This window comes from Tarenaya hassleriana, unplaced genomic scaffold, assembly GCF_000463585.1.
Source record: "Tarenaya hassleriana unplaced genomic scaffold, ASM46358v1 Cleome54, whole genome shotgun sequence".
Lineage (NCBI taxonomy): Eukaryota > Viridiplantae > Streptophyta > Magnoliopsida > Brassicales > Cleomaceae > Tarenaya > Tarenaya hassleriana.
This window is the reverse complement of record NW_010968045.1, coordinates 108,470-121,057: the sequence shown is the minus strand read 5'-3', so window position 1 is coordinate 121,057 and position 12,588 is coordinate 108,470. Positions and strand designations below refer to the sequence as shown.

At 31.7% G+C, this 12,588-nt stretch overlaps 1 protein-coding gene across 1 annotated transcript; it reads right to left on the bottom strand.

Moving 5' to 3' along the window:
• Positions 1 to 5,091: 5,091 nt before the first annotated feature.
• Positions 5,092 to 11,309, bottom strand: LOC104798490 (probable transcription factor KAN2). The gene is made up of 6 exons (XM_010520609.2): positions 10,073 to 11,309; positions 9,903 to 9,979; positions 8,413 to 8,458; positions 8,135 to 8,300; positions 6,536 to 6,596; positions 5,092 to 5,280 (listed from the first exon to the last, which is right to left on the bottom strand). Exons 1-6 carry the CDS (start codon positions 10,845 to 10,847, stop codon positions 5,161 to 5,163), a joined length of 1,245 nt encoding a protein of 414 aa, XP_010518911.1. The 5' UTR covers positions 10,848 to 11,309; the 3' UTR covers positions 5,092 to 5,160.
• Positions 11,310 to 12,588: the final 1,279 nt, after the last annotated feature.

The window sequence follows — 12,588 nt, the reverse complement described above, 5'->3', positions numbered from 1 at the left end:
TATATATATATATATATATGCATATGTGTGTATATGTCTCTCTTCGTTTGTTGAGTAATTGCGGATGGGAGAGAGACGTTGGTTCCCGCGAGAATTTCGCCTTATTATCCGTTGTCTTGTAAGAGAATATTTATATGGGCCTCAAGTTTGTAATCTCTCTCTCTCTCTCTCTCTCTCTCTCTCACACATATACATACACATATATATATTTTTCTTTGTTTGTTTGCTTATATGGGCACATTTACAAGATTGATGGCGTAATTCGTACTCTATGTACCACCCACCAATTAAGCACGCATTCATAATAATTAATTATTCTTACCCTAGCCATAGCTATTTATTTAAATCAGACCATAATTATATTCAGTCCATATACCCATATATATGTAAATAAACACGACGATGATCTATTTTATTGGAAGATAAGATCAAGTTCAACAGTGACTGATTACTACTGAATTTCATGAAAATGATGTTAGGAATTTTTGGAGAGTTATACTAACGAAGAAGAATATAATAATTATATTATTATGACTCAAATTCGGATAGTTCAACCGGTGAAATTAGACGTAAAGCGTTTGTTCCGTTCCGGATTCGAACCTTTCAAGTTTTGGGAGAAAACGTATAATTCAAATTACATGATCGACTTTCGATCTCGTGATTAGTCTGAATCTTGATATATATATATATATATATAGAATAACCGGTTATCCAAAAAATTATATTGTTATTTTTAAAATCTGCATAATTCCTTCAAACAAAAACGTACTCTGCAAATAAGACAAAGGGTTAAAATAAAAATAAAAATAAAAATAAAATCTTACGAGTGACTGACGCTATATGACAAGCATGCAAATTCACGTAAATATAAGTTACATGCAAACAGACACACATTCACCAAGTCTTTTTCTACCTCCGTGGGTCCCACGTCACAGTTTCTTCTTCCCATGCAACCCAAAAAAAAAAAAAAACCTCGAGCTACTCAATAAAAACACTGCAAAATTCATGGCACAGTTCCTTTCTTTTTTTTCCCCTTCTCATTTATTTGAATTTACGATTATTAATTGCAGTATTTGAATTTATGATTATTAGTATACGTGTATATATCAGAAATTTAAATTAAAAAAAAAAACTAACCATTTAGACTATATATATGTGCGTGTGTTACGTGGAAGAGCATTTTGCATGATTTTAGTTTCTTTAATTTGCATATATAGGCACAATTACTACTCAAATAAAATTTTTATTCGATCTTTTTGTTTATAGACGGGTAAAAAGTTTTTAAAACTTTAATTATGAACAATGTTATTACTTACCATATATAAACTTTTTCATGTATCAAATTCTATATATGTTTCGTATGTATGTATGTATGTATGTATGTATGTATGTATGTATGTATGTATGTATGTATGCATGCATGTATGGAGAAGATTTTTCCCGAGAGGTGAAAACAAGGAAGGAGCGTCAACTTCACTGGTCACTTTCTCGTTGATCAGAAGAACATCTATCCAACATTTGGCAATGAGATCTGACGGCTGGCAGAGACGCAGAGGTCAACGTCGAGTCGTCGAGATGATGACACGTGGAATAGAGAGTGGACCCCAGAGTGTATGATAATGCAATGATGGTTTAATAATAATAATGCTTTTTGACATTCTGTGGACTTCGTGTGGCAGTAAATATATATATATATATATATATACAGTCTCTGCTCAGAATGCAGTCGCAAACCCTAAGCCCTAAGCGCACACACAGACAAAAATCTTTTTTTTAATTAATGTGATTTTATTTAATAAATTTGTTTATATATTTTTTTTTGTAAACAATAAATTTATTTCTTATTCGCATATCTCACAAACTGCTTATGTCATTCAACTGATATTTGATTACAACTTTTTTATTTTTTTAGAATTATATCTATTGACAAATACGTACATATACTTCGTTGTTATCGTCATTTCAATATTATATATATATATATATATATATATATATATATTGGTGCGGTGTAAAAACTATTTAAGTAATAATTCGTACATTTATTGCTGACAGTAAGAGTGAGTTGAAACATTTCGAATATTAAAAATATATATTAAGTATAAATCACTATTATCGAAAATTAAATACATTCTTAGTTTGGACTCTTTATGTCGTGCTATATAATAAAAACGTATATTATGTTGTAACGACTAACATAATACAAAGGTCCTTCAAATTAAAGCGGGAATATTGTTGGAAATGTTATGTGTACATTTACATTGTTTTAAATATGTATGAATGTTTTAAAACGTGACAAATCTTGTAATGTCAAATACAATTTCGTTAAAACCATATTAAATATTAACTGTATATATGTTTTGTTTTTTGTTTTTAGTCATCTTTTGTAGGGCCAATATATATTCTTTTTTCTGTTTTCTACAATTTCCTCATTCTCAACTGCCATTTTAAAATATTTATTATTATTATTATTATTTTTATAACGGAGGATCCTTAGCTGCTATCCTTCGGGCGCGCTGACTAGGTAAATCTCCGGCCCGGGAACAACCTTTGCATATGGATCATATAAACTCAGAAATTACTTCTCTTCCCACCAGCCAGGAATCAAACATTCAACCTCAAGGTGGAGTTACCTCTCACCCCAAGATTGACCATTCGTCCACGATCCATTGGGTAAAAATATTTATTATTATCATCATCATGATGAACAATTATGAATTATCTATTTATATATGTTTATTTAATTATATACCCAAATGTGATTAACAATTTACGGGCGTGCAGTTAAATTTCATTCATTCATTTATTTATTTAGTCGTTAGAATGATACACGTTTATAGATATAAGTCTTTGTAGACGATGGTGAATACAATTATTGGTGAATGATTACCACCTTTTGCATTGCCTTTTATTTACTGTTTGTCTCCACTTATTAAAAAAATATTATTTTTTATTGTTATATAATATTTCTTTTAGCCTGTTACCGATTGTGCACATTGCACGTGACGTGACAGTGACATTGGACCGTATGTGAATTGTCAATGCGACTTCCCAAACGATGAATACTACAATACTTGCGTGTATAGGAATTCGTGGATAGAGACCACAATGGTATGCGTGGGGAAGAATAATTTATAATCGGAGCATAGTGTATAATCTGGGTATTATAATAACAAATTAATTTTATTACGGGGGCATTTAACCATTTTAATTAAAATTTATATAATTTACAAAAAAAAAACATTTTTTATTTAAAAGTGAATATTATTTCTATTGTGTTTTTAATCTTTTTTCACCAATATATATACAATATAGTGTATATGTATATAGCATTATTTAAGTGTATGATTGAGGTAGTTGTTTTGGAGATGGCTTCATTAAATGTTTCAACAAGTGAAACGAGAATACAAAATACTTTGCTCCCGATCCCAAGATTAGTTTAGACTTCGGTTCAGAACACCCTCGTTTATCCTTTTTTTTTTTTTGAGAAATTCATGATGTACGCTATGTATATATATATATATTGTGGACCTTGTGAAAGAGCCATTTCAATTTTATTGGCATGACAATGGGTTGTCACCTTGGTCTTTAAAATTTTGGTTCCTATTTATCTACGAATTTTTTAAAAAAAAAACTCGATTTTTTATATGCATGCATTTCAATTTATTTTTAGAGAAAAAAGTCTAGGTTTTTAGACCATTTTATCATCGTGATGGTGTATTTGTATATATACATATAATACACATATGTGTATATATGTAAATAGAATGTACATAGGAGGAGATACAATCGTGTTTACATATAAGGGAACATTTAATCGAACATTGTGTTTTTTTTTCGTGGGAATCTCTTTTTCACGCTTATATTTTCCCTTATATATATTATTTTTTCATATTAGATTCTTCTTACGATTATATAATATTATGTATTACATTATTAACGCTAAAAACGTTGTACAGATGCCAACAAATGACTATTAAACGTAAAAAAAAAAAAAAAATTGATTGAACCGAAATAATCCTCACGAAATTAAATAACCACCCATAATACACCTAAGATATCAAGTAATACATATCAATATCTTTTGAGAAATTTAATTAATACATAGTTTCAGATTATGTCTAAGAAAAATCCTCGTAGACTTCAGGACAAATTCATTCTCTCTCTAAAGAGGAACCATTTTAATGAAAGCCCGAATAATCGAAAGAAATTAAAAAAAAAATAATTCATATTATCTTTAATTACTTTTATTTTCGTGGGCTTAAACCATCTTTTTCGTAAAAGCTTATCATCAATAAAAGAACGATATCACTAATTTAATATTTTAAAATTCTATTACCTTCATTTTTATTTTGAGGTTTTAAAATTCATTGATAATATATATATATATATATATAACTATAAATATATCTACATATATATGTTGCATTTACGAAGGATTACTTTGTACGACTTTCCGTCTGTGTGGCTGAGCTTTCTCTCTGTCTCTCGACCAGACAGAGAAAGACAAAATATCAATAATATTTTCACATTCGATTTAATTATTTATCGAAATATAATTATTAGGAAATTTAAATTTTTGTATTCTCTGTTTTTTTTTTACGTCTACAAACTTCACCTTTCTCTTTTTGTTAGCTTTGCGTTTTTCTTGTCCCCTTTTTGTCTTTCTTTTTACTTCTTTTTCTATCTCTCCCGCTTTCTTTTCTCCTCTGCCCATTTAATTTTCATTTTTTTTGCTTTAATTTTCTTATTCTGGTTTTACAATGTTTTTAAATATTTTACAATGTATACAAAAATATTAATTTTGTAACTACTAATTAATCGCTATCTTGGGTCGGTCCACAATTATGTTTCTTTTACGTTGATCACATTTCCACAATCTATAATATCCGATAAAATATTAGAGATTCGTATATATCTCTAATAATTTGTAACCATATATATATATATATATATAATGTTGAACTCGATATTTTCTATAAAAAAAAAAGAGAGGAAAGAAGAAGCTTTGTTTCCTCCCATCAAAGGGCATTGAAACTAAAATTACAAGAATTTTATAATAATGTATTAATTACTATATATATATATATATATATATATATATGGAGAGGAACTAGGTGTTAATTAATTAATTAATATAGGAATAAGTGTTATAACAAGTTACAGAGGCATGCCCAAAGTAAATTCGAGGTTTGGCTTGGTGGGGCTTGTTCCTGATATAATGCTCGATGAGCTTCTATCTTCTGATGATATCCTCTCATAGCTTGGATCCATCTCCTTCTGTTAATTCAACACAAAACCCTCAATGTTCTAAGAGTTTATAATATATATATATATATGTATGTATATAATATGTAAGTATGTGTGTGTATATATGCATAAATGTGGTATGTACGAAATGTGCGTGTGAATGTGTGTAAGGTATCAATGTTGACGTAATGGCCATAAAAAAGGGAATGGGAGGATACATGCATGCAGTGGCGGATATACATACAACTATATGGGGGCACATGCCCCCATTCAATCAATAAAAAAAAACTTTATTTTCTATAGAAATTATGTAAACTTTTGAATAAAACTATAAAATGGCCCCATAAAATTAAATTTTCTTATAAGACAAAGAAATTTGCCCCCATTTTCCCGCAAACCCTAATGCCAATAATTACCATACTACTCCTCTTTGCTTTAATTATCACTATTTTACCATTATATCCGAAAATTTTCTTCCCGACTAAACTAAGTCTATAAATATATATATATATATATATATATATATATATGTATATATATTGATAAAGAAGTCTAGACATATTAATCTAATCAAACACACATGATTTCAACTGTAACTAATCTTTAAATTGTTATTTTTTTTTCTCTTGAACGGTAATATATATAATAAGATCTAAGGTTAGGCTAGCAGTCTAAATATATAAATATTTAGACACAATTAATATTGACATCATTATTGATATTTTGCCCGTTGCCCTAAGCAGATTGGTATCGAACTTGGATTACCGCACCCAAATCTCAAAAGGTCAACACAGACTCATGGTCAATGGGGTTAGGTTTTTATTTATGGGGATGTAGAAAAAAAAAATATATATTATATTTCCTGTCAAAATGACGAAAGTACCCTTTGCTTTTGAAAATGCCTAAAGCCAGCTTTTGCAAAAAGCCCTTTGTTCCACTCCTTTTGAGGTTTGGTGACTCGCGATGAAAAGAAATCAACAATGCACACACACACACACACATATATATATATATATGTACACATACACACACATACATATACATATATATGTATGTATATAAGATTAGGTTTTGTTTCTCTTCACCTATTCCTATATTATCGGCTTTTCATAATTTCGCACCAGTGAATGGCTTTTAATGAAGTTATTAGGGCCTAGCTGGTATATATATATATATAGACATGCACATATACATAAAAATACATGGATATATATATATATATATGTACACATGTAAATGAACAAGGACATTTTGGGGAAAGAGACTTCATATAGAGCATACGTACCTCATATGGCAGCATATTTTCTGCAACAGTATCGTTCGGCATCCCATGCAACCGTGCCTCACTGCGAAAGCCAACAAAAAGGAAACTGATGATGAGAGAGAGAGAGAGAGAGAGAGAGAATATTTGCCATGAGACGTTAAGCCATGCACGTTGAAACGAGATAAAATAAAATAATCAAATAAATAAATAAACACACAAAAAAAGGAAGAATAAAGGAAAGTATTAAGGGGAAAAAAGAGGAAGAGGAAGATAAAACAAGAGGAAAAAAAATATATGCCTTTACAAAAAGAAAAAGAAAGCTGCCCTTTTTGTGTCACGTAAAATAATATTTACGCATATATATATATATATATATTTATATATATGTGTGTGTGTGTGTAGTTACGGCCTCACTTTTTACATGCAAAAAAATTTATGCTCACTTTTCCTTTTCTTCATTTGAGAATAAAGTTGAAAGAACCATGTGGTTGCCCATTTACCCTTATGCACCATTTCAAAAAAGAAAGCTTTTGAATCCATTAGCTAAAAGATGCCGAAAAAATCGTTTGTCGCAGATCGATATTCTCGAATTTAAATGTAAATTGGATATATGGAATTTGAATATGACTTGCATGAAAAAAAGTGATGCCTATATGTGTATATATATATATATATATAATTAGTATAGGAGCTTAGTTAACAAATGCCTATACACACAGACGTATACATAATACACGTGTTATCGTTGGCTAGCTTTTGGCCATGATTTTCCCCTAATGGGTCACGTAGGGATTTGGATTCGGGGTTAGTTTTCTAACCGGTAGGACCATATCATATTATAAAACCCGCTGTAAATCAATTAGCCCCACAAAATCCTAACGAAAGCCACTTTTTTATACAAATAAAACACACCGTATCTCATGTATATGCACGCATATATACACGTGTATATAAGCTCGTGCGTTTCATACATATGTAGATGTGTATGCATGTGCATATATCATAGGGGACAAAAATGGGGTTGGTTTCTCTTTTTCTAATTCTCTCCTTTTCCTTTTCCTTTACTCCTTAAGTGGAGAGAGAGAGAGAGAGGATGATGATTAAACTATAACATACAGACAGAACAGAAAACAAAGAACAAATGCATAATCCCATTTCCTAGTTGCATGCAGTTCTCGTTTCTCTTTCTTCCTATGATTCCTTGCATGTATACACACGTACACATATACGTATACGTATATGTTTCTTCGTACGTATGTCTAAAATATTCGAGCTTATCAGTTAGACATGCATGCCATTCCCTTTTAACACAAAAAAGGACATGGATTTTCATATATACACACGTAAGTATCTACGTACGCGTATTTGTAAACGTGAAAAGCTAACCAGCAAAAGAAAATGCATGCGTACGTTCGTGAAAATATGTACAAGTATTGTGCATGTCCATGCAGATAAAAATTATAAACAAACATTAAGCATATATATCTATGTATACTCCCACACACACACACACACACATATATATATAAGAGAAACGTACTAAACATGCACATACGTATTTATGTATATATATATATAGATATATAAATGTCGACCAAGAAAAACGTATATATGAATTACCCGGACGAGTTGCTCCATAGACCGCGATGATCTTTGCCCTTTTCACCGTACGATTTGTCCCGTTGATTTTGCATTTCGTTTCTCTGTTTCGATTTCCGATTCATATCTAACATCCAATCGTCCGAGTTATCCCCGGAAGATCCGTTTTCATAGACATCGGATTGCCCTATAAACAATGATATGTATAAATTAATTAGCAATATTGATAATATTTTTACATAAATCAAGATTTTCCCCGACAATTACGTTAACAGATAATGCAAAAAAAAAAAAAGAACCTGAAGAAGCTGCTGCTTTGTCGGTGGTCTTCACTGTCCGATACATCTGATATATAAAAAAAAAATATAAAATCACACCATAAGAAATAATAATAATAATAATTATTATTATTATTAGAAGACCGTACCATATTCAATTTAAAAAGCTCTGCCAAACCCGTAACTGTTAATTAAATTTGTCTTTACACATACACATATATGATAACAAAGATTTATATATACACACACACACACACACATATATATATGGGAAAAAAGGAAGAAGAGAACAAAGAAAGAAGACCGATGTACTGTTCTGTGGTTTTCACTATGGCTTAGAGCCAAAAGAAAACGAGGTGTATCCCGACACAAAGTGTACAGTACCGAGAAAATTCTGAAAGCATATATACATTGGAAGATAATGGAAAATAACTGTTCGGACACAGAAGCATTAATGACATCATTAATGGGGGTTCCCAGTTTTCATGTCCATGCATGAATTTACGTGTCTGACCATGGTTAGAACCTGACCCGGTAAACGACAACCATGGTTGAGTTAAATCCCAACCCAACTCCTGTGTTCGTGTGAGAGAGAGAAGATCATATCATCATTGAGAAATGATGGTGTTTCTGTACTCCTTCCAGATTTTTTTTCCATATATTTTATTTCCCAAAAAAAAAAGTTCCTCAAAACTATGCATAATAATGGAATAATAATCAGATATTATACTGAACAAAAATCCTCTGATATTATATATATATATATATATGTATATATATTGTCTTGTTCGATCTCCAAACATTATTCATATCCTGTCGAGATGGAATCCAACTTTTGCATATAAAAAACAAGAAAAACGAATATAAAAGAAATTAAAGGAAACAATAATAATAATCAAAACGTTTATTACTTCACTCTTGTTATCTCTACGTGTCTCAGTAATAATAATAATATCGAGTAATTGTATATTTAAAGGACAATAATTAAGTTTATTCTTCCAAGAAAACAATGAAAAGAAAAGGCTGTAAAATCATCCTTGCAGGACCATCAGATCTAGTAGAGAAAAAAAAAAGTGCCAAGGATTTGAGGGAAAATCAACTTTTTTCGAATTTGTACTCTTTCACCTCTATATAGCTCATATATACACAGACACATACATACATACATATAGAATATACGTACACATATATATACACACACAGACACACATTTTGTTCATCTCCTCTCCCGATGTCGTGTTTTTAGCCTTGCATTATTGTTGAATTGATTACGGTGGAAGAGCGAAAAAAGTGGGAGAAAAACAAGATTCTTCGACTCACTCTGACTCGAGTTCAAAAAATCTCTGGACTCATAAGGAAGCCACTGAGTCAAAGCGTGCATTGTTATCCGAGAATATTTTTGTTTAAACGTATAAATAATATGTGCATTACCAACCAGACGAATTTTAATCCATTAGAGATTTGTGCCAATTTCTAGAAGGGTTATAATCAATTAAATAAAATTAAATTACCTGTAAATGGGACTTGACATGAGCCAAGGTGAGATCTTTTACATCCATGAGCTCAAGAACGGATTTGGGCGTTGCTCCTAACGGTCAAACAAAAACGAGAAACAAATCAGATAATCGGAAAAAGTAACGAGGAAAAGGTGGGAGCTTTGATTGATTTTAGAGGGACGTACTTTCATGGCCGCCGAGCAATTCGACGGCGTGGACGAAACGAGCGTGGAGAGTGGTCGTCCACCGCATCCGAGGAGCTCTCATGCTTCTCTTCGCCGGAAATCTTGGCATGAATCTTGATCTGTTGTTATTCATCAAGCCCTGATGATGATGACGATGATGATGATGACGGTTATTAGGGTTATGATTAGGGTCTGTTAAACCGGAGTTAGCAACACTACTTGTACTAATGGTGTTGTTAACCAGAGAAGAAGAAGAGGAAGAAGGAATCAAAGAGGATGGATCGAAAGGGAAACATGGTGGAGGAGGAGGAGGAGGAGGAGGGTTTTGGTAAAGTGGGATTCCTCGTATTGGCCTTAAGAAGCTGAGGTCACGACTAAGAAACCCATGTCGTTGATACTGAAGTTGTTGCTGTTCTTGAAACAGTTGTTGTTGTGCTGTCTGAAATTGCAGGGAGTTGAGGATGTTGGAGCCATTGCAGTTTGGGAGAAAGTGGAAATGAGCCAAGGAGTTTGGTTCCGTCGATGAGACCGAGACGGGGCTCCGAGGGAAAAAGGAGCTGTTATTCGACAAGGAGAGGTCGAAAGAAGTGTCGGCCTTGGAATTGGAAGAGACCAGAGACGATGTTCTTGAATCCAAAGCTCTTCTCCAAAACCCTAAATCAAGATCTTGATCATCAGTTTCTCCTGTCGATCGCCTTTGCCACGTCGACGACGGCTTGCCGTCGGGAGGACTGATCTGTAAGGATAAATCTGGTTGGGCAGGGAACAGCTCCATGGTTATAACCGATCGAAGAAAGCTTTCTTCGGCTTTTTGGTCTTGTTCTTGACCCCCAAAAACAAAAAGGTGAAGAGGGCTCAACCTTTGATTCTTTTGTCTCTCAAATGAAGAACCCTAGTTTTTGTTTTCTTGAATTGGAGATAAGGAGAGGGGAAAAAAAAGGAAGTAGTGTCTTTATGGGTGTGGAGCAAAAGGGTATCGTGCTTCTTTTTGAAGACGAGATTTCGTGGCTTTCTTGAGAATAATGATCGAAATTTTCTTGTTTGAGGTTGAGCAGTTGCAGAGATTTTTGAGATACGGAGAGAGAGAGAGAGAGAGAGAGAGAGAGAGAGAGAGAGAGAGAGAGAGAGAGATGACAAGGTATGTAGTGAATGGTTGTTTCTTTTGTGTGAAGTATATGTGAGAAAGTGACACTTGAGTGACTTAGAGAGAGAGAGAGGGAGAGAGAGAGAGATAGAGAGAGAGAGAGAGAGAGAGGCTTTTGTGGACATGAGGGGGGCTAGAGAAACTAGGTTAAGAAAGAAAGGGGGAAGAAAAGCAAAGGGATAAAGAAATGGAAAGAGAAAAAGAGGCCCATAATAAAAAAAATAAAAAAACGCGTGGTAAAATGGTAAATTAAGCATTTCTTTTTTTCTTTGCAGATGCACCCCCTTTTGTTTTCTTCGGAGCACAAAAGCAATTCCTTTATTTGTGTTTTATACCCCTCTTTTTTTGTTTCTTTTTACATCTTACCCTTTTATTCGATCTCAACCCTTAAACCAATCCATCAAAATCACTTTCATTATTTCATATGCAATTGGAGGACAAATATCAAGACCATATATATATATATAATCATATCATATTTGTTGCTGTATTATAGCTTATTTCGACTTTATATAGTTATCTTTGTGATAAAATATATAAAATAAGAAAATTTAAAGGTGAAAACTTTGGCATTTTTTTTATCTTTAACAAGCCACACGCTCTTGCTTTTAACTGAAACCCAAGGTTGATTTCTCCTTTTTACAACCCCTAAATTCATTCCAAAAAGATGCACAATTTTGTTTTTAAATAGAAAATAAAAAAAGAAGAACAACAACAAAGAAAAAGATAAAAAGAGAAGTAGAGGGGAAAAAAGAAAAAAAAAAAAGACAAAGTTTGCCTCTTTTAGCTTATTTATATATAATCACATGATTACTCACTTTTCTATCCTCCCTAGGTTTTTTTTCTTTTCCTTTGTAAATAATTCCTTAATGATGAAAACGGTTTATATATATATATATATATATATATATATATATATATATATTACACTCCACGTATTAATTAGAGAATCATGCATATGCTATTTTTTTTTTTAAATATTACATTTTCTCTTCGTAGTTTGTTTATACTTTAATTTTGTTCATTAATATATTATAAGGTAATGTCTTTTTTTTTGCAGATAATTTATTATCACTATTGTTGTCCTTTTTTTATAATAGGAAGGTTTTTTTTTAGCCTTTAACCAAATACATATTCGTTATGATTAATATATATTCTGCCAAATGATATTTAATCTATTTTGAAAGAATTACTATAATAAAATTTTGAAGAATCTAAACAAATATTTTAGTACACTATTAAATAATTGTTTAGTGTTCATATGATTGTAAGATATAAAAATGATTTTGTGAGGTTGACGAATTGGTGAAAATAAAAGGAAAATAATGAAAAGGAACAAATATCTATACGAAAAGACCTATTACAATTTACA

What these genes read in the sequence shown, in the direction of transcription:
- LOC104798490 (XM_010520609.2), bottom strand. Translation starts at nt 10,847, where the DNA reads ATGGAGCTGTTCCCTGCCCAACCAGATTTATCCTTACAGATCAGTCCT. An exon ending in ATGTCAAGTCCCATTTACAG is followed by an intron (nt 8,459 to 9,902) that starts GTAATTTAATTT and finishes TTTATATATCAG; the next exon opens with ATGTATCGGACAGTGAAGAC. An exon ending in AAAATATGCTGCCATATGAG is followed by an intron (nt 5,281 to 6,535) that starts GTACGTATGCTC and finishes TTGAATTAACAG; the next exon opens with AAGGAGATGGATCCAAGCTA.